This window comes from Squalius cephalus (assembly GCF_949319135.1).
Source record: "Squalius cephalus genome assembly, chromosome: 20".
Taxonomy (NCBI): Eukaryota; Metazoa; Chordata; class Actinopteri; order Cypriniformes; family Leuciscidae; genus Squalius; species Squalius cephalus.
The window spans coordinates 12,625,954-12,649,025 of NC_137141.1; the positions used below are offsets into that span (position 1 = coordinate 12,625,954).

Genomic DNA, 23,072 nt, shown 5'->3' on the forward strand with positions numbered 1-23,072 from the left:
AAATGCTTTCACTGTGTCCAGATTTGATTGTAGCTAATGAAAAACTGATTCTTCAAATCAACATAAACTTAACTTTGACAAAACGTAGTCTTTAATAATGTCTGAATAAATATCCATATCCAAATACAAAATCAAATGCAAAGTAACCAATTATGTCTGAATAAAAACCCAGCAACCAGGGAATACACAGCATCTAGATATGTTTATAGGGCTATACAGCCATCTTCACTCTAAAAAATTATTCAGTGGCTTAGTAAATATCACAGTAATAATTAACTTTATTAACTTAAAATCTCTGAATATCATTTACTTGTCTGTTTGAGTTAAACGTACCAAAATAATTGACTAAAAATCCAACAGTTCATTTTGTCTAAAATGTACAGTTATATTTAAGTTTTTTATTTTCACTAAAATAATTTAGTATTTGACTTACAATTATTTATTTAGAATACACTTAATATATTTGTGAAATTTCTATCAAAATATTTGAGAATGGAGAATTAAACTGACCTGTTTCAAGAACCACAAAAATTACTTAATTCAAATCAATATTATTAATATATTTATAAAAGTGTATACAACAAGTCATTTAGACATTTGCAACAGTTTATTTTTTAAGATTTTACGCGATCAATCTATTTCGCAGTTCCTGCCTCTGTTTTTTTCGCTTGCAAATTGCTGTTCACAGGCTTGCAAGTGCTTTTGGCCGTATTTGTGCGAAAAAGACGTGCCAAAAGTGTAAGCGCGGAAAAATGGAAGAATACAGATTATTTTGCGTAAGCATGAAGCTGCAGTTTCACAATACACTTACACTGTAAAAAAAAATTACATCCCCAAGTCAAAAATTTCAAGTGACCGATAACATCTAAATTTTTAAATTAGTCTGACGTATTATTTCTCATTGAGCCAATGTTAACAGACTATTGCAACAAGAATTTCACTTGGGCCAATTGAAAAATTTAGATGTTATCGGTCACTTGAAATTTTTGATTTGGGAGGGTTAGACATTTTTTACAGTGTACGAATAACAGTAAAATGCTGCAAATATTTTTTTTCTTACACTTGAAAGGCGATTTACACCTTTACAAATCTTCTCTTGTGCATGCAAATTTTATTTACGCTTGCAATCTGTACACTTTCACAAATCTTACCCTGCACATGCGATTCTTTATGGCATCATATTACCTTCATAAGAATTCACCTCAGAGACGGCAAGACACGGTGAGCATGGGCTGCTCAAAGCATCTCTGGCATGCAAAAGCAGCAATCACTGTGTGTGAATTACAAGTCTTCACAACGATTCTTTCTTTATCAATAATACATTTAGGGAAGAACAGAAAAGGTGGCTTATATGGAGTTGTGCACCAAGAACTGAATTGAGAATGGCTAGGGATGAATTTGAAAATGAGGTAAAAAACTGAACATTTTGCCTTTTAAGGTTAACAGGTGTAACATACAGATAGAGCAGCAGAACGATGGATGGATGGATGGATGGATGGATGGATGGACGGACGGACGGACGGACGGACGGACAGATAGATAGATAGATAGATAGATAGACAGAACAATAGATAGAACGATAGATAGATATAATGATGATAGAATGACAGGACAATAGATAGATCGATAGAATGACAGAATGACAGAAAGATGGATGGATGGATGGATGGATGGATGGATAATTTATTAAATTCCACTTTTTGTCATTCCAATTTCACTTAAAATTCAACTTAATGTGGGGTGTGGCCAATTCAATTCAAATTTACTGTCATGAATTGAAAAGGAGCCAATTATTTGATTCCAAATCTTGCACAACCCTGTTATTATATAAAGAAATAAAAAGTATCATTAAAGCTCTTGAGTTTGACTGAAAATAGTAATGCTGCTATAAATGGTATGAACTAACACTTCCCTTGATCGCTGCTGTGTTGATTCGACTGCCACTTTCTACTCTCTGCAGTGCAGAACTTGCTAAGCAGATTTGCGGAGAGCTTGCCTGCTGTCGTACGTGTGTAAGTGTGACTCGGGGGCCGTCTATGGATGAGCCGCACCGATCATCTGGAGCAGATGAAAGGCTCTCTCACCATTCCCATGGGGCACTCTGCAATCCCCACTGTCATCCCAGGAGAGTCACGGAAGAAGGGGAAATTAGGCCAGCTCTAATCTACAGCCCTCCAGAGACCCAGTCTGAGCCTTGGCGAGTCAATCCAATCCAGACTGGGCCAGTCTGGACCCTCTCCTTCACAGATACACCGCACACAACTGCAGAAGTGTCTGGGAAGTTTTTAATGGGAGTCTGGAACTTTCCGCTTGGGTTTCTTTCACACATTCAGTATGAAGGGAAATAGGACAGCCACGGGGATGACACTGGTGGATGATTAAGACGCCTTGGGAATAGCCTCGATTGGTAAAAGATGCTTTTGGTCGATGTGGGGGTTTAAAGAAGTTATTAGGAAATGATTCACATTCGTAAGATGAAAGTTAGACAGGTCTGATAGGTGTGATTTGGGGAATGAGATGGTGTCGCTCTGAAATATAACAAGTGTCTAACTTAGCACTTTAAAGCTACTGTCTGTAACTTTTTTTTTTTTTGTCCAAAATTTAGATAATAATCATTAAGCCATTTTCCAAACTGTGTTTTTGTCTTATCCTGAATTACTACGGTACACCTATAATAAGTGTTTATATTGGAACTATTTTAGAATGGTTAGAGTTGTACCACTGCGGAGGAGCCCAGTACCTGACATAAACTGAGAGAAGTAGCTCCGGCTACAGTGTTCTTCAGCAAGACGCATGCAGTTCTGTTCATTAACTGCTAAAGAGCCAAAAGTTACGGATTGCAGCTTTAAATAGATTTAAAAAAACAACAACATCCCTGCTGAGAAGATCAGCTTAGACCAGCAAGGCTCAACAATAAGGGTGGGCTGATGGATGAAATTACCTAGCAGCCTATGAAGGAGTGAGACAGCTCTTAGATTTCATCAAAAATTTCTTAATTTGTGTTCTGAAGATGAACGAATGTTTTAAGGGGATGGAACAACATGAGAGTAATTGAGAGTAATTACTGACAGAATTTTCATTTTTGGGTGAACTAACCCTTTAACAGTATTTGCAAACAAAAATATTTGGTATTCTTTGATGTTCTGAACAGTCTTCTTTTTTTTGCTTATTCTGTTGAATTTTGCGGATGTAAATATGTTAAGGTAATATTATCTAGATGGCTGGAATAGATGAAGTTTTATTAAAAATGTGAAAGACTTGGAAGAAAACTATGTTAAATTAAAAATACTTTTCTTTTTTTTTACCTTTAAAAAAAAGTTTTATAGTCCTTCTGGTAAAAAAAGCCTTCAATTTAATCTGGCTTGTCATACATGGACATTATGCCCTTTTTTACAAGATGTAATATAAGTCTCAGGTGTCCCCAGAATGTGTCTGTGAAGTTTCAGCACAAAATACCTCATAGATAATTTATTATACCATGTTTTAAATGCCCATTTTTGAGTGAAAGGAAAAATATGCCGTTTTCGTGCATGTATCTTTAGATGCAAATGAGCTGCTGCTCCCCACCCCACTTTCCAGAAGAGGACGGAGCCTGTACAGCTCGTTCCACTGATATGCTGCCAAAAACTAAAACATATGGTTTTGATTATTATCTCTATCATGGTCACGCTCACGTGACATTGCAGTTCTTCATCATCACATAAAAGTTTATTATCTGCATGCGTTTTAAAGCCATATCAGTCTAAACTTCTGATATATGGTTTTCTGAGAGCACACATCCAAAGCACAGAAGCTGGCTGTCAGACGAAGCGTCTCGTGGAGTTCTCTTTCATGTCTTACTGCACTTAAACTGTCAAATACACACAAGGTTATGTCAAAAACACACAAAGTTCACATAAACACAGTCAGTTCTGTCTGCGAATGTAAACAGCAAGTAAAGAAATCACATGTGTATATTAGATCTGTGTATTAAAGTGAAAGCAGTGTAATCTACAGCACCTACTGCTTTATATGCTGTTAATATGAATCAAACAACAAAAGAAAAACAGAAAATCACTCACTGCCCTTGATTGAATAACTAGCTTTAATAAGAATACATTTCTTACTTGAATGTTGCTGTTAAATGCTCTGGCGAGGAGATAAACATGGCGGACTGTGTAAAGATCACTCAGGGCGGGGTCTATGCTAATAGGGCAGAGTCCGTCAGCAGTCGTGGGCGGGGCCTAAGCATATGTGATGTCACAAAAGTTACAATCTGCAAACGGCTTGTTCTGAGACACTGCTTATGATTTATGGGGATTAAAATAAGAGGAGTGGGTGGATTTGTACCATTATAGGGTTGTTGTGTACACACACTGCTGACTCACATCTATGTTAACAATTTTGCATAATAGGTTCCCTTCAAAATGTGTCCTTACAGTATGTCTCAATAAGAAGATAGTAATATTACTAAAAGATGCTTTGAAAATGCAAAAAAAGTCAATTAAATACGTAATGTATACATAATTAAACACATAATGTATTTATATGAATATGCTTTGTGGTGGGACCGATGAAAATGGTGTAAAAAATAAACAAAATAAATATAAGTTAAAAAAGTATTCAATTAAATTAAATAAAACAAAAAAATAAACACTTATTGTTAAGATTTGACCAGCATGGATTTCATGGCTGGATTATGCTAATTAATGCTGGTTTGATATAGGTCTAGGTCTAGCATTATATTTACCGGCTGGGGAAGCAGGCCAACTAGCATTATCTTTCTGGTGAAACAGGTTAAGTAATTAAGTAAGTCTTGCTAGTGAGCAGGGATGTAACTGTAAAAAAACAAAAAAAACAAACAAAAAAAACCCCATAAAGCTAATGTTTTATGGTTTCATTTTAGCGTTGTTTTAGCAACTTTCACATTGTTGCTGCAGTTTGTCCTCACAAAGAAATTTCAATAAATAATTTTGTAGTGAAAGGAACTTCAATATGACTATGAAGAGAGTTGAGTATCTATCACGGCGATTAGGGCCACTGCATTGCAGATGTGATTAGAGAGTCTTTGTTCACTTCAGCGTAGCTCCGATCAGAGGTCAGTCTAGCATACGGGCAACAGCCCACAAAATGCTGTTTCAAACATTACTAGGCCATTTTCCACTAGTTCATTTCATTCTCAATACCCTGGGCCACAATTCGGGACGCACTGAAATACTGTAAACAGCTTTAGCAGTGCAAAGGTGCTTCGTCAGTGCCATTCTTTTCATGCAATACCTTTAATTACCTCTTCAGTCTATTGCAGAAAATAACGATGGCAATTCAGCTGTTACCAAACTAATGGAACGTTTCGGCGCCAGGAGGTCATAATCCTCAAAAGGAAGGGGGTAGAGGATAAAAAAAACCTAATCAACTCATAATACGAACGCTTTCAAAATGTTTTCAATTGGCTATTTGCAATTACTGCCCTAAAAAGTCCCCTCGTAAAGCACGACGGTGTTTTCATACATATGGCTGTTTGGGCTAACAAACAGAATTACCTCCAACAACACAAGGTCGGACCTGAGACGGTGCTTGCAGTGATTGGAAGCGGGAAAATGAGAACGTAATAGAAAGGCATTAATGTCCCTGACAGTGAAGTGATTAAACGAGAGCGGCATAGGAAGGCTTTTTAACGAGTGGAGAGGCAGTCGTAATTAAGAGCTAAACCCACACCGCTGAAATGTCGTCTAATTAAGTCCATTCTTTAATGCTGCCGTGTGCTCAGAGCCAGCCGGAGGAGAGACGCTTTATGACTGCAGCATGTGGAGGCTGTCGCATCTTTGTTTCAGAATGGTCAGAGGTTTAAAGGACACAGAACAGCATAAACTGCGTCATTGATCCTTTGTGGTTATGTTTTAAAACATAGTTTTCTGATGCAAAATATGCCACAAATCACTTCCAAATTAAATTATAATCCCGACAAAAACAAATCTGCAGTTATCCAAGTTGTCATATTGGACATCAAGACCGAGTTGGGTTGGAGTAAAGTTTGCCAAGACAGATTTAGCTGAATTCAAATGAAAAAGTAAAGGTAAAAAGGGTTCATGGTTCATACAGATTTTTACGAATAAATTCACATGATTTTTCAAAGACTTTTGAGGCAAATATCCATCACCTCCATGTATACATGTAACATAAGAATAAAAATCCATGTTTAAATCTGCCACAACATATCTAAACTAAATCTTAATGACAAGCTACGTGGTTTAAAATACAAAATAAGCAAAAACTGCAACTGTGCCAGACTTTACCCCACACACAAAATATAACGTCACGTGACGTGAAGGATTGCCCGAACGTTACACAGATATTTGTGACATGAATTTCCATGACTTTTCCAAAAAATTGTGTTTATTGTAATGGCCTGGAAATGCCTTTAAAATTTCCATGTCTTTTTCAGGTTTTTCATGACCGTACAATCCCTGTTAGTTGTGGTAATGGTGGCTTACCTAAAGGTATAGCCATGGGAATGAGGTAACCTTGCACTGGAGAACCAGGCTGCTGCTGTTGGGCAGGATCACTGGGGCTGAACAGGAAATGGGGCTCAGAGACTGAAGGCTGCAGGGCAGGAACACTAGTTTGGGTTTTAGAGGACTTCATCTTCACCCCTATATGAGTGAATGAAAAGAGAGGGACAAGAATCCATAAAGAGTTAAATGGAAGACAGAAAAGGCAAAATTAGGGGTGGGCAATATGGCAAAAATATATATATTTTAAAGACTATTTCACAAGTTACTAAAAGAAACGTAGAAAGACCATCAATCATCACTTCTAACTGAAGGGCTGAAACTCACCTCTGACGGTCTCTACTACTTTAGGTCGCTGAGGTTTGGATTTCGGTGTGGGGGAGTTGAATCGAAGGTAAGGGCTTTTTTTGAGTGTGCGTCGATGACCATCATAAAGAGCTTTTCCATACAGTCTGGCCAAATACTCTTGATCATCCTGAGATTTAAGCACAACCGGCTGAGCATGGAAAAAAAAAAACACTCAATTAACAAACTGTGTATCAAGATTTAAAATAGAAAACATGGTATTTTATACTATGATGCACTCATACTGTATGTATGGTAAACGGCACATTATATATATACACTCATACCTATAGTAAACATAATAAACTATACTGATCATATTGATAGTAAACATGGCAAATAATATTAACCTATCCATACAGTTATATACAGTTATACAGATTTGCTGCTGAAGAAACATTTATTATTAATAATCAAAGTTGATAAAAGTTGTGCTGCTTCATATTTTTGTGGAAACCGTGATACATTTTTTTTTTCAGGAATAGACAGTTCAAAAGAACAGCAGTTATTTGCGTGTTTAAAAAGTAGAAAGTTATAGCTTTGCTTATGTAAAGTGAGGCATACCCGTAAGGATTTCATTTAGTTTAATCTAACACGCATGGCAACCCCCGATTGTCGCCAGCAAAATAACTCTCAACCTCTTGTAACTGTGTGCTCTGTTGTCTGGATTGACTGCACCTTTAACGATAGCAGCAATTAAATGCCTGGATGGCCTCCACACATAGTAACCTTCAGATAACCACTGAATGTGTTGCTAGGTTAAGAATCATCCACACAGACACCGGGCAACGTGGACAGCCATTAACAGGACCAGGCTTGTGCCAAACACAGATAAGGCAAGCCTGCCTCTCGTCTTCTCACTCTTTATTTTTAGCAAATTAGTGTCGGGGCAACATATGGGTGCTCAAAGCGGCTCATTTAGAGAAAATGCCACTGAGACACAGAAGTACTGAGCTACAGTGTTTACATCCAGATGGGCCATTTTGGGAGTGTTGTGAGCTTGTCAGGTCATGGTGATAAGTAAACAACATGTACAGGATTAAACACTGCTAACAAACAGGTTAGAAGATCCTACAATTCATTATCAGTTTTAATATAACAGACAGATGATTTGGACCACAGCCAAATAGCCAATTATAAAGCTCTCATATAATGTTAGTCATATCTACTGCCTAGTGCCTACGGTGCCTAGTGCCAGTATGAAGATTCCTAAACTAAATGAAAGCGCATACAGTAAATCAGGGGTTTTCAAACTATTTGATGCCAAGGATCCCCTTCACATATACTGTATATTAGTAAATATATGCATTAAGGATTTAAATACACAAGTTAATAAGCATAAGTATCTTTTAGAATAAGGTTTAATATCTAAATGACAAGATGATCAATTGTTTTCATAATACATATTTATCCCAAGCAGTTTGACAGTTAACTTTAACAGTCCTAAAAATACATTACATAAAATATTTTTTTTCCCTCTCAAATTTTCCACTGAACATTTTTAAAGATGCTTTGTCAAGTAAAAAGAAGTTTAACTTTTAAAAACACATATCGAAACCCTGTCTTCAGTTCCACTCATCAGTGCTGCAGTCGGATACCACTGTGCAGCATCTACCATTTCTAAAGCAAAAAAACTTTCTGTTTGAATGGCCTTCAAGAATTATTTAGCAGCCTACTATCTAGAATAGTCAGAATTATGCAGGCATCTCATTGCTATTGAAACAGCTTTAATATTTCATCATCAGAGGAGTTTGGTTGTTCTGTCCATTGTGTGAACACATTTTGAACGGCATTAGATAACACTGATATAATCCTGCTCACCGTCTCTTGCTTCCCTTCAGGTCTGGTTCTAACAGACAGAGCGGGTTGTTTGCTGTGTGCCAGTGTGCTTTCTGCTTGTGTTCTCACTAAGCCTCTCAGAGAGGTTTTCTTCTCTGCCGCAGAGGTTTCACCTCCCCCTCTTCCTCTTCCTCCACGTCCACTCCTGCTCCTCTGGTCCTGCTGCACCACTTTAGCGACTGCAGCATCACTCCTCTCCACACTCCTCTCAGAGTTCTCCCTCGCCAGATCATCCTGACAGGAGGAAGACAAGACAAAGGGAAGGAGAAAGAGACAAGACCTTGAAGTCAGAAACACTTGAATATGTGTTCAATAAATAGTGCATGGACAGTAATATAAACTTATTGCTAAAAACATGTATGTGCTAGATGTTACTTATGTATGGAAGCTTGTTTCCACCATCGAATAAAACAATAAATAAAGGTAATTGTGACCTTTTTATCTCACAATTCATACTTTTTTTCTCGCAATTGCTAGTTTACATCTCACAATTCAGGCTTTTTTTCTCACAATTGCAAGTTTTTCTCTCACAATTCAGACTTTTTTTTCTCACAATTGCGAGTTTTTATCTCACAATTCAGACTTTTTTTTCTCACAATTGCGAGTTTTTATCTCACAATTCAGACTTTTTTTAATTGCAATTGCTAGTTTATATCTCCCAATAGTTTATAGCTTTATTTATTCCCAGCTCTACAGCGATAAATGGGAAAATAATGATTCAATGATGCAACAGAATTCAATTCTGCTGTAAAGCAGCTCTAAAAAGACAATAATAAACAGTCATTATACAATTGAAATCAGTTCACTGTTGATTCAGTTTGGTTCAATAACTGTGTAAAGTTAATCAATATGGAATAAGTTCAATTAAACTATGAAGTAGCTTTGGAGAAAACAGTGATTTCATCATCCTGCTCAGTTCAGTTCTCATCCGATAGTGTCAGTGCAGTCAAGTCCATAATATTGCAGAATATTAAGTGTCCTCAACTAAGCAAGCCAAAAGGCGATAGTGGCAAGGAACCAAAAACTCCAAACTTGCGTGAACAAAATCAAATTGCTTGTGAGATAAAAAGTCGTAATTTCCTTTTTTATGCTATGGAGGAAACAAGCATCCGAGTTTTTTTCAGTCGTTTTATTGTCCGCCAGGTAAATAATCATAAACGTGATCAGTTGGAAAAGTAATAGCAGATCTCTGCTCAATGCCAACCATAAGCAAAAGCAAAAAGCACTAATGATTATTCAAATATTTTCCCTTTTAAAACAGTATTTCGGAGAACAAAGAACAGTGACAGATTGTGCAGAAACAACAGATTGCATTTGAAGGTAGAAAAAGAGACTAAATCTCTCAGTTCAGCTCACCTGAATCTCCTTGCTGAGTGTATTGATCCAGGCATCAACTGTCTTCTTTATCCTCAGCTCTTCATGGACATCTCTACAGGACAAGACACATGACAGGTCGTCAACATCTTCAAAGACAAAAACTATTCATCTAGAAACTCGAGCCACAGAGCTACTTTTCTTGACGGTAAAGCTTGTTGTGTTGCTCTAGGCACGTTTAGTCATTCTAGTGCTTTGTACGTTAGAGGTTCAAGGTTACTTTTCAGCTACTTTTAGAGATGAATTTTCCACGAGCTGTGAATTTAATTTAATAATGGGAAGGGAGTGGACAAACACTAATCTCTAATCATAAGTTAACTTGCTAAATAAAGCTAAATGAATAGAATTTATTTAGATTGATGGTGTGCAGTGGAGATTTACTCTACCGTTCAAAAGTTTGGAGTCTGTAAGATTTTTTTTATAGGCCTAATTTTATTCAGCAAGGATGCATTAAATAAAATAAAAATTGACAGTTAACAATTTCTAATTTCTGTTTTAAATAAATGCTGTTCTTTTGAACTTTCTGTAAAAAAAAAACATTTTCCACAAAAAAATTAAGCAGCACAACTGCTTTTATGGTTTCAAATGAACTAAACATCTTATTTATCCAAACAATACATCTGATTTCCATTTAAATCATGTGATTTAAATTACTGTGAAATGTATTTGAAAAAAAAAGAAAAAAAGAAATAGTAGTAATTTTATTCGTTGTGTGTTCCAAAAAGCATTTATTAAAAAAAGGCTGCAAAAAATCTATATCAGTTTATGACTGGATTCAGTTTAGTTCTTTCAGAGATGCATTTACTTCAAAACGTGGAAGAGAATGAATCCAATTTTCAACGGTAAGATGAATTTCTCATATTCTGAATTAACTAGATGGATTGGAAACCAGCACTGCCATGCAGCGAATGGAATTTTGCCATAAACAGGGACAAAAACACAGTTAGTTGGACTTCTGTGAGTTGTTTTATTTTCACGTCCTGAGTGTCTGAGATCCCCAATCCCAATGAGGGATGACATCTGCAGGCAGAGCAAATCTAAATGTGGCACACTGCGTTTAAAGACGCAACAGTCTTCCAGCGTTTCTCCGCTGAACACATTATGCTAATGCCCTGCTGTCTCTTGGACTGTTAGCCCATCTCTGAAACACTTATTGCACTGTATAAATCACAGAGATGAGGAGACGAGTGACAATCCCAGCATGCCATCCAAACTGCTGCTCTGAACCACCAACAGCCCATGCATCTAATTCTTGCTTCCTTTTTCCTCTTTTCATCTCTGCATTTCTGCTCAGAGGGATTGAAAAGGAAGTGCGTGTTTGTGTGGGTTTGTGTAAGGACACACTAGAGTTTATGCTACAGTACGTCAAAAAACACAGCAAATCCATTGAAGGGATGTCACGTGGACCTTAAGGAGTTTTTTGAAGTCACTCATGCGACCAAAAGATGAGAAAACTAGGGATGTGCAGCACTATATATTTTTAAAATTGTCTGTCTTAAAGCTGAATTTATTTTTAACTTGTAACAGCATCTTAGAAATATAACACTCATGGAGGGGTGCTCAAAAACAGTGTGAGATGCGATGCAACAATCAAGGACGTTCATCTAAATGTGTCTGGCTATAACAACAATACTTTAAAGGCAATGTAGAGAGGATTTTGTCAAGCAGCTGAAGCACATAACATGGTCAGTACGATAATTAGTGGTTCAATGGATCACAAAACTCACGGTTCTGATCATATTAAAGTTTTTGAGTCACGGATCGGATCATTTTTTGGATCAGCAAGAAACAATTTATGTGTGCGGGGGTGTCAGTAAAAAAATAAGAACATACAGTATGCACTAATTACAAGCATAGATAAATACAATGTAACAAAGTTACAAATAAAGTAAGGTCTAATAGTATTCAGAAATGCAATAATTAAGGTTTGTCTTCAATCTAGGCTTTAATCTCTTTTTTGTTTTGTTTTGTTTAATTAACATTAATTAAAGGGATAGTTCACCCAAAAATGAAAATTATCCCATAATTGACTCACCCTCAAGCCATCCTATGTGTATATGACTTTCTACTTTTAGCCAAACACAATTGGAGTTATATTAAAAAATATCCTGGTTTTTCCAAGCTTTATAATAGGAGTGAATAGAAACTGAGATTTTGAACCCCAAAAAAGTGCATCCATAAAAGTAATCCAATCCAGGGGGTTAATAAAGGCCTTCTGAAGTGAAGCGATGTGTTTATATAAGAAAAATATACATAATTATAACTTTATAAACTGTAATCACTAGCTTCCGGATAACGGCCATCCGCACATTCACGAGAGAGTCGAGTTTCGGCGTATGACGTAGGATGTAGTAATTTAATTTTATAAATGTATATAGGCTAGTAATTTTCATTTATTGGTGAACTAACCCATTGTGAATGCATGGATCCAATATAATGATATACATGTGCTTTCTTTCTCAACTGTTTACATTCACTTAAGGCAAAATGATTCTGTTTACGAAAATACTTGCCGAGACTGGTATTTTGACATAATTTTCTGAGTATGTGTCTGTTCAAGCGCAAGGAGATGCAAAAGAGGATTCAATTCAGTGTACTGAACAGCTGTGCAGCTGTGCGCACAGATAAGAGATCGTGAGTAATGAATTGAGTTCTCTAAATTAATAATAATAGTGAAATGTAAACTCAGAATTTTAGGCAAACCTGCAATAATTGTTTTGGTTAAATATACAAATACACTTTATGTATTTAATCTCACTTTATTAACCAATGTCTTTACTGCTGACCTTCAATGATCCCATTCAACCATACTAATAAGCAAAAACAACTTCAGCAATCAAAACAAAAAATGAAATACAAATCTGATGTTTAACTGAAGTAAGAGTGTTGAACTTTCTTCTCCTGCGTCCTATTCTCCTGTAATCCAGAATGGCAGCGCAACTGAAAGGTTTCTTTGAGCAGCGCCCTCTCCTGTACAGGTGTGAATTTGTATTTCCTTCAGCCTGAGCCTGAGGGTTATTCGTTTCACTTTTGGTGTGAAAGGGCCTTTACATTTGCCAAAAATATAACTTTTTTTGTTAAAAAACAAACAAGCAAGCCCAGCCCAGGTGAGAAAAACTAACAGAAAAGGAACATAACACATAACTTTCCATAAAACAAAAAAGTAAAAAGTAACTTTCCCCAACACTACATACTCTTCCAGAAGAGATCAGATGTGCTCCTACAATAGTCACTTTCAAATCCAGACTCAAAACACATCTCTTTAGCTATGCATTTACTGAATGAGCACTGTGCCGCTGTTCGTCCGACTGTTTGTACTGTACTGTATTTTATTTTTCTAAACTGTTTTAATTATTCTTATTTCTTTTTATTATTTTAATTTCTTCTATGTAAAGCACTTTGAATTGCCATTGTGTATGAAATGTGCTATATAAATAAACTTGCCTTGCCTTGGTGAGACAAATATATAATAATAATATCTTGTGCATATTACTAGGATATCGATACTTAGCATGCATATTACTATAATATTGGCTGTTTATTAGTACTTATAAAGCATACTGTATATTAAAGCCTTATTCTGCATTGGCCATATTCTACATCCCCTAATCCTACTTTACTAATAATTAATAAGCAGTAATTAGGCGTTTATTGAGGCACAAGTCATAGTTAATAATTAGTTAGATAGTAGTAATAATTAAGAAATGGACCCTAATATAAAGTGTGACCAAAATAATATTAATAATAACTGATAATTTAGTCACTAATTTACTAGTCGGTTATTGGATGATCCATCCCTACCCACTGATCAATGAGAATTTCAACCTGACATCGCTGAGGCCACACCATCAAAACTTTCAAATGTCAAATGTACGTCAAGTGCGATCACTAAGAAAGTTTGGATTTTGAAATTGCACAAACAATGCAACATAAAACGGAAGCCTCCCAATAGAGCCAGAGCCAAGAGTCTGGTAGAGATGATGATTGGAAAGAAAATGTTTCAGTGGCCGAGCAGCAGATTCAGTCTTGCTACAACAGCTGGCCATGAAAACAAAAAACCCCAAAGAGAATGAAGCTCTACTGATCCTTACCCAACATCCAGTGGACCCTGTCCACAAACACACACACACACAAAGAGTTATCCATAGAAAAACAGAGGGCACAAGGACTCACTGATCCACGGACACACACAGCTGCCCGCAAAATCTCACAAGCCGATTTCGACACAAACAGGCTCTGAGATGAAGGCCCTGGCTGGCCATTAAAGCCTTGTCACAGTGTGTCTGCCGAGCGTCTGCCGTGTGATGGATTCGCCTAATCAGATGATGCTTGAAGACACTTGTGATTCCAAATGGAGCACAATTGATTCGAGCGGCGAGAATGACCTTCAATTAACCTCTTTAGACGACCCAGCATTTTCTTCACCGTTCTTCAACTGAGCCCCTTTAAACTCCTTATTATCCAGTAAATTTGGGCTTCTCGGGAGGGGAGAAAGTGGAAAATGAGCCATAAAAACTATTTAGCACCTCGTTTTATTCACATTCCCTCCACAAAAATGGAGAAATTCATGACAGATCTGGAGAGAACGAAATGAAAGCATGCAAAAAGCTTGGGTGCCAGAAAAAGATAAAAGCTTCAATTACTGCTGATCGGCAAAAATCTGAATAAGAATTATGAGTGTATTGAGAGTTTAAGTATGCTTTAGCAACAAAATCACGCTCCAAAAATATTACTGATTGAAATATTTCCCAAAAATGCTTTTTTTTTTGTTTTGTTTTGTGGCAAATATTCGAACACACATTATCTTGTTTACAAATCAAACTTAATCAGTTCTACGCTAAGAAAGTAGACTAAGCTGTTAGGCGAAGCCTCATTGAAAACCCAAAGAAAGGGAAATATTTCATTTGACCATATTTAGCTTAGTATTATAATTTGATGGGTGACTGGTAATTAAATATGCAAAAAGACACCATGATGCACCAAGACACGAAATATGAATATGTAATTTCATGGTTAAGAATATAGAATAAATAAAACTATAAGGCAATTTTCTAATCAAGCAGTAAAGACATTTATATTAATGTTAAAAACGTTTTCTATTTCAAATAAATGGTAGGTTTTTTTCTACTCAAACAATTCTGGAAAAGATTTACCACAGTTTCCACAAAAATATTAAGTAATTAACATTGATAATAATATGAAATATTTCTTGAGCATCAAATCAGCACATTAGAATGATTTCTGTAGGATCATGTGACACTGAAGACTGGAGTAATGATGCTGAAAATTCAGCTTTGCCATCACAGGAATAAATTATATTTTAAAATATATTCTAATAAATAAACTGTTATTTTAAATTGTAATAATATTTCACAATATTACTGTGCCTTAAAAGTCTTCTTTCAAAAATCTCAGAGACTGAGACTACTGAATGGTAACGTACAGTAGGTTTGCACATTTAATGATGCGCATCGTAAAATGATAAGTAACGTATTGCTAAAGTACAGTAAGATCAAAAGCAAGTAAAATAGAAGAGAAATGATTTCAAAGTTGGGAAATAGTCTGCAGAATATCAGGAGTATAACTGTCTAAAAATCAAGACTGCACCAAAAGAGACTTTAGCAAGCATTCAACCCAAGCACTTGGTCCCTGATGAACGATAAAAGCACATAATCTCTGAGGTTAATAACGGATGTAATTCTCAGGGTAATTACCAGAATCATCAAGCGCTCTTTGAGGAGCAGTTGACACAACTACCAATTACGTAACTCGATAATAAGACAGTCTTTTCCTCCGAAAGTTATGATGTAAGCCGACGGGAAACTTGAATATAATACAGGTCGAACGCCGAGCCTCAGCTACTGACTAAACGAGCCATACCGATTATGAGTGTAGACGGCAGGAAACATCAAGAAAGTCAGTTTGAAGCAGCGAGAGGAGTGATAAATCTCAATACTGACTCCGAAACCCAAAGTCTCCGCCACCTGTTGAATTATGCAACACCCTTCATGAGATTTTCAGCACATGGGATAATTACAATTACAAAGTCATTGAAACTCAGACTGAGAAAATATTGCCTTTACCCAAGTGTGGGCTGTAACTTTTTTTCGGTAGGGGGGGGGTGCATAATGAAGGAGAATAAAAAAAGATCTGAAAGTTTCACGTTCACAAATGCCCTCATTAATATTTCACCGCGATGGATGGCGGGAATAAAATCGAACTTCAGACTCGTTTTGCAGTGTCACTTCCTCAAATGAATGAATCCATCAAGCCCTGCACATAAAGCACGACGTGAAGCGCTCTCTCGCTGCGGCACGGTTGGCGTGGGCTAAACCGGTGAACGGGGGAGAGCAGAACAGCATCTGGCACCTCAATCCCTGCGACCTTTCAGAAGAGGAAAAGATCAAAGCCATTAGAGCAGGGAGAGGAAGACGCATCAATCAGCGCGTTTGTGTTTTCATGCACACGCAAGTATTAGGAGCGGGGCTGATTGCAGCTGCCATTTTGGAGACAATTAACATAGAGGCTGACATTTTGTTTGAAGAGTTTGGATACTGAGACGGGTTTGAGAGGTGTCGGAGAGGGACCGTCGAGCCAAGAAAAGCAGACCTTACTGTTGTTGGGCTGTGGTGAAGCTTTCAGCTTAAAACAAAAGCGCAATGACGTCAAAACAGTCGCAAAAACATTCATGTTAATTCAGAACACACTGGACAATCAGTGTTATGTATTTGATATATATAAAACATTCGTTTAGATAGATTGAGATATGATACTAAAGATAGGTCAAACGATATTATGTAATTTATCAGTCATATCATATGGTATCAATATTTGGAAATATTTCAGCAAAAATTATGCTCACTTTTCAGATTAAAATAAGTGATAACTCTCCTCTCTACCAAAATATAATAAGAATAAATATCAACACCAACAATTGCTATTATTATTATTAGCAAATTAGACATCCACAAATTTCTGAAAGTAATAATGTGGATTATATTATATTATATTTATATTATATTATTTTATATTGTTAATAGCACTGATTGTTGTTGTTGCTATTTATGATAATGATGACAATAATAACAATAATGATAAGAAGAGTAATCAATAACAACAACAATCAATTATTAGCAAATGTTGCAGAAATGAAAAAAATCTTCTACTCATTATTATTATTATTATTATTATCAATAGAAACAACAATTACCAATGCTGTTATTATTATTATTATTATTAGCAAATGAGACATGCAAAAAATGCTGAAATTACTAATAATAATTATCATTATTGTTATTATTATAATAATTACCTATTTAAAATTAATTTAATGTTTAAGTCAGCTTAAATGTTGCTGTCTCTGGGCACAAATGCAACTTCTCAGTGCAACTGATATGCTGATAATATAATGTGCAATGAAATTAGAAAAATTAGACTAAAAATGAGAAAAAGATAGCGTTTTCACTAGTTGCCTCAGACTTTTCTTCTTTTTTTTACTCCACTGTGAATCAGTCAAACGCTAATAACAATATTTTAAAATATTTGGGTATCAAAAACGGTTCCCTGTGATCTTTCCAGCACTGACGTTGCACTGAGCCCGAGGAAAGCGAGAACACTGCTGTTCTTTCTGCTTTCGCAGCCTCCGCATCATATAACAGACAGCAGTCCTGGGGCGGCCTTCTCCATTTCAGATTCTAAACTGCTGCTTTAGCACTCTGCCGCTGCCACGTCTCTATCTCTCCGTATCTCTGGAAATGTGCATGATGTAGGCAGCGACTCTGGCTCGGGGTGTATCACAAGCCATTAGCTGCTCTGTGCCTGGGGTAATGTCACATTGAGAGCAGGCAGAATGGTAAGATTGAGTCTGACCTCCTGCTATATACTATCCAAGAGACGTGGTAAAGCAGACTCCACCCCAGCAAAAACACCCCTCTTACCGCTTCCCCTGGCTCTGAGCGTTATGCGTTTTAAAAGCTGCAAACAAAAGTGAACTCCTAATTCACAGTGACATAACCTCCTGGTGGTGAGTCTCTATCGACGACACCATGCTGTGACCGGGGTTCAGGTCTGACTCCACTGGCCTAAATATGAAAGCATCACACCTACACTTAAATGTTATTTTTTTCTGTGAGACACGAAACACGACACGCAGCTTTTTCCATACAACGACAAAAAGATTCCATTAAAGTACAATAAAAGTAGTCCATATGACTCTTTATTTATGTGTAATATATTCGAAGTCTTCTGAAGTCATACACAATGCTGGAACAGGAAATGGGGAAAATATCATGCTTTTACTGGCTTTTCCCTTTATTTAAATAATAATAATGATAATAATAATGATAATAATAAATTATTACAATCATTGAGAGATATGCAAGCCAAAATTTGGCCATTTTTCTGAAAATATTTGAGACATTAATGACCGATATTGCAAATATAATGGCCAATTACTATACTCACTTTCCAATTAACAGAAGTGTCCAAAATATCAGACTATCTTTAGTTAAATAAATAATTTATTTTAAGTTTATTTTATGTAAATTGAATTATTTTAAATTTAAATTCTTTTTTTTTTAATGCTATATTTTCTAAATTAATAATAATAATACTACTACTAATAATAATACTACTAATACTACTACTAATAATAATAATAATAATATTATAGGTTCATTTCAGTACTTTTTGGATGTCTCATTCACTAATGATAATCACAGTAATCACTATTGTTGTTTAATAATTATTATCAAAAAATACATTATTATTATATAAATATATTTAAAAAACTATAAAAATGTAACCTGAAAAAAATACAAAGTTCTTAATTTTTTAAAAGCTTTTTTAGCCATGAATTATTGCTCCGTGAAAGATTTGCGTATATATATATAAATAAAATCTACTTTTGTTTTTCTTTTCCACAAAAAATAATAATAATAAAAATAAAATAAATAATAATAATACATATATAATAACAGCAGCATATGGTTTGGACATGACAGTGAGTAAATATGAACAATTACCATTATTAGTTGAACTACTCCATTAATTGTATTTGTGACTAAGACTGATTAAATTCGAACATTCCTATCCATCGCACATTCCTATTCATCACTAAAACATAAGGAGGAGGAAAAAAAAGATGGCTAATGGAAAGATGTTTTTGAATTGTGAACCAAGTGCCTAAAGATTAATACAGCTGCAAAAGCAATACTTGCAATGTTCTTTTTAGAATAGTGAGCAGTCAAATTTGATTAAAACCCCACACGGCTGACAAAGTGCTTGCCTTTTTTGTTAAAAACGTTGATCTAATTTTCTGTGCCGGGTTTAATGTGATGCCAGAGCTGTTAACCTCAGGTGGTCCCATGCCCTGCTCTCAGAGGTGAATATATTGAGATGAAGCTTGGCTTTGGCAGGATCTGGGTAGAGGCCTCCACTGACAGATGCCAATCACACTGATGGTTCCGTTTGCCTTAGCCCTTTTCTGCCTGGAGTGTGCTCTGAGGCCAGCTGTCAATCAAAATCTCATACCGGTTCACCGCCTAAGCACGGCCTAACTTTCACAAGCATGAAAACATGCAGAAGTTAACCAGCAGCACTCTCAGAGGCACGGGGAAATTTGCTCCTGTGCTACACTTTATGACTAGCAATTTCTTCTGGCAGATTCCCCCCCCCCAATGTCAACACTGATACTCATGAGAAATCGTAAATAAAAGAAAAAAAAAGAAAAGAAAAGCCAACGCTTAAAGTAATGTGGCAGTGCCATGGTTCAGTGATAGTCTCTGATTATTGTATTCTTACACCATGGTATTTAACTAAAACTGTTAGTGCACTTCAAAACTCAATGTAACAATACCATGGAAATATCATTATCGTCCTTTTTCTGTACAAGGACATATCATACCTGTTTTTCGACAGTGCCTCTAACTGCGTGTGAAGCACTTCTCCATCCTTGGCTCTCAAAATGGCTTCCAGGTTTTCCTCTAGAACCTTCCTGCTCTGCCTGACCTGCCTCAGGACCAGTCCTGCATCCTCAAACATGGATGTGGGCGGCCGGATGCTCTTCAGAATGCTGGGTCTGTTTAAAGGAGCATCCCTGACGGCAATCACATCAACCGGCTCTGGGGGCTGCGGGAGAGGAGGGAAGATTGAGAGATATTGGATGCATTTAAATGACTGTGTATATTTGGAGGGGGAAAACAAACTGTCTTTGTAAGAGTGCCGCTCCAGAGAATAAATATGATAAATATGTTTAATGGAATGCTGCTATGAGCCATTACGGGTGAGCGCTGCTGTTGTTGTTTTCTCAGAAGCATTTTCAGGACTCAACAATTAGGATTTGTTTTCTGCTGACAGACCAGTAGTTCAGATTTGTATTTGCTTTGCCAACATCTTGACAAGTCTCAATTCAGAAGAGATCTTATTACTAATAAATAGTTGTCTTGTGATATACATTACTATTATTATATATAATAATTATTAATATAAATAATTATATTAGCCAATATATTTTTTAAAGATTTGTTTAAGGTTTTTAAAAGAATTATCTTATGCTCACCAAGGCTGCATTTATTTGATAAAAAATAAACTGAAATTTTTTGAAATATTATTACAATTTAAAAAACATTTTCTATTTTAATACATTTTAAATTTATGTCATTTATTCCTGAGATGTCAAAGCTGAATTTTCAGCATCATTACTCCAGTCACATGATCTTTCAGAAATCATTCTAATATGATGATTTGCTGCTCAAGAAACATGTAGTATTATTATTATTATTATTATCAATGCTGAAAACGGTTGTGCTCCTTAATATATTTGTGGAAACTGATACTTTTTTGATTAATATAAAGTTAAAAAGAACAGCATTTATTTGTTCATTATAAATGTGTTGACTGTCAATTTAATGCATTATAATTAAAAAAAATAATTAATTAATAAATAAAAAAAAGAAAAACTTACTGGCCAAACTAGATTTTCCACTAAAACATTAAGTTACAACCTATTTTAACTGATGCTTCTATCACAAATCATTCTTGCAATTTCATAAAAACTCCGTCTATAATAGCCACAAGGATAATGCTACCTTTGTGATGGACTAAATCAGCATAATTTGCAATAAAATGTCTAATACACAACAGAAAACCATACGTTTGAGTTTGCAAAGATTAAACACACATATACATGTAACAAATATATGTAAGCAATAGGTAAAGTGACAGTACCGCCAACTACCCCTGATTTTTCTCGGGTTGATTATCATTGCTCATCAAAACTGCACTGTATTAATGTCTCATACATATCAAAATATATCAACTCAATTGCACGTTTTGATCCCGAAAATGGTGTGAAAAGAGTTCACGGTCAAATACAGGCGACTGCTGCACAAGCCCCGTGTAAATTTCGCCCTGAACCGCTGCGTCTTTCCCTGTAGTATACGTGTCACGTTCCTTCTCGGCAAGCACGAAAGTGGGCAGCCGAGGGTCCTTGGCTGTCTCTCCCTCTCATCCTCTCCTGAATATAAATCTGTCGGAGAGCTCCATAAATCCATTACATGGGCCGGCAGATGCTGCTCTGGCAGGCTCGACTTGACGAGGGACTCTCTAACCTCAACCCTGTGCTCCTGTCAAACGTTCAACTACATCCGAGGCACTAGAATACTATTAATCAGACGCTTCCATAGATTTTCTTACAGCAGTACTTTCTGTCCTCATAATATACTGGATGATATTAAGCAAAAGGGGCATATGGGGCACATTCTCAAGACGTTTACGAGATGAACGGTCAATTATATGACAGAGTGAGTTTTGTTTGGTTAAATCATGCAGTGTGTAATTCACATAATTCAACATTTTGAACTCATACGAATTGGAATCGAAATCGGTGGATGCAATTATTGACTCGGGGCAAAAGAAAGAGAAACAATCCTAACTTAAATTTGCTGCGGCTGCGTTTGGGAGGGGTGCCGCGCATTTATTCTGAAGCCCAGGTGTAAACGAGTGATAACACTGATTTATCGAAGCGGTCTCTGAATAACAGCGGGGCTGAAATTGCAAGGAGACAAAAGTACAATTGTGCCGTTCTGTTGTTGTGGATAGAAACTGCACAGAGGAGAAGGGCTCGTAAACCTGGAACTGCGGAGGATGGGGTTGCCATGGGAACCTACCATGGAGACGGGGGTTGTGGAAGGAGGCGGGGCCGTGGCGGAGGGGGCGAGATGGCTGCTCCTGCTGATCTGGGTCGACTTGGCATTCTGCACAGGAAACGCATCAGCAGTCTGGAAGGACATGGATCGAGATGGAGAGACTTAGTAGCAAACTACAAAAATTAAGTTTGGACTACACATATAAGCAGCAGACACTGAACAATTAAATGCTACGTTTTAGCACCAGAGGCAAATTGTGATACCTATATAATATATATATATTTTTTTTTTTCTTCTTCACAAAAATTATAGGATATTGCTGGCAGGCACATAACAGAGTGCAATGTGAGTGACATTCCATTAAAACAGGCCAGACGGTGAGACTTGTGACTTGGCTGCCTCATTTCGAGAGAGAGAGAAAGAGAGAGAGAGACAGCGCCTCTCTGACAGCGGCCAAAGAGCATTCAAATCCTGCATCCTCAATTATATGCTAATGTGTCATTTGCTGTATGTTACATTATTCTGGGCTGATGGAATTTTTCAGCCGCAAAAGACGTGCCTGGAAACTCAATGGCTTATTGGAAGAGCGAGGGTGACAGTAATGGATGGAAACAGGCAGTGGCACATTTGGTAAGAACGAAGAGGCGCTGTAATTTATTAGTGTGGGTGGCAAAGGGAAGAAACAATTGAAAAAATTGGTGTCTGGTCAGTGAGCCACGAATGTCTCGGATCCGTGTCTCGGCTTGATTTCATCAGTGGTCCCTCTACAATTAGATTAACTCGATCCGGAGCTCAACACTTGGACTGTCATTGGGCCTCTTTAAATGACCAGAAACCTGCTGATCAATGGCAAGATTTGGACAGGGCGTATGCTTGTGTA

At 36.6% G+C, this 23,072-nt stretch overlaps 1 protein-coding gene across 2 annotated transcripts in view; it reads right to left on the reverse strand.

The window, feature by feature from the left end:
- The window catches only part of kiaa0586 (KIAA0586 ortholog), a 123,880-nt gene that overhangs the window by 54,031 nt on the left and 46,777 nt on the right, over positions 1–23,072 (reverse strand). For both annotated transcript variants that reach the window (XM_079853950.1, XM_079853949.1), the window contains 6 exons: positions 22,214–22,324; positions 19,951–20,174; positions 10,029–10,101; positions 8,655–8,906; positions 6,816–6,984; positions 6,471–6,629 (listed from right to left, as the gene is read on the reverse strand). In XM_079853950.1, the coding sequence (XP_079710076.1) occupies positions 6,471–6,629; positions 6,816–6,984; positions 8,655–8,906; positions 10,029–10,101; positions 19,951–20,174; positions 22,214–22,324 (988 nt within the window). The remainder of the gene's footprint in view (positions 1–6,470; positions 6,630–6,815; positions 6,985–8,654; positions 8,907–10,028; positions 10,102–19,950; positions 20,175–22,213; positions 22,325–23,072) is intronic.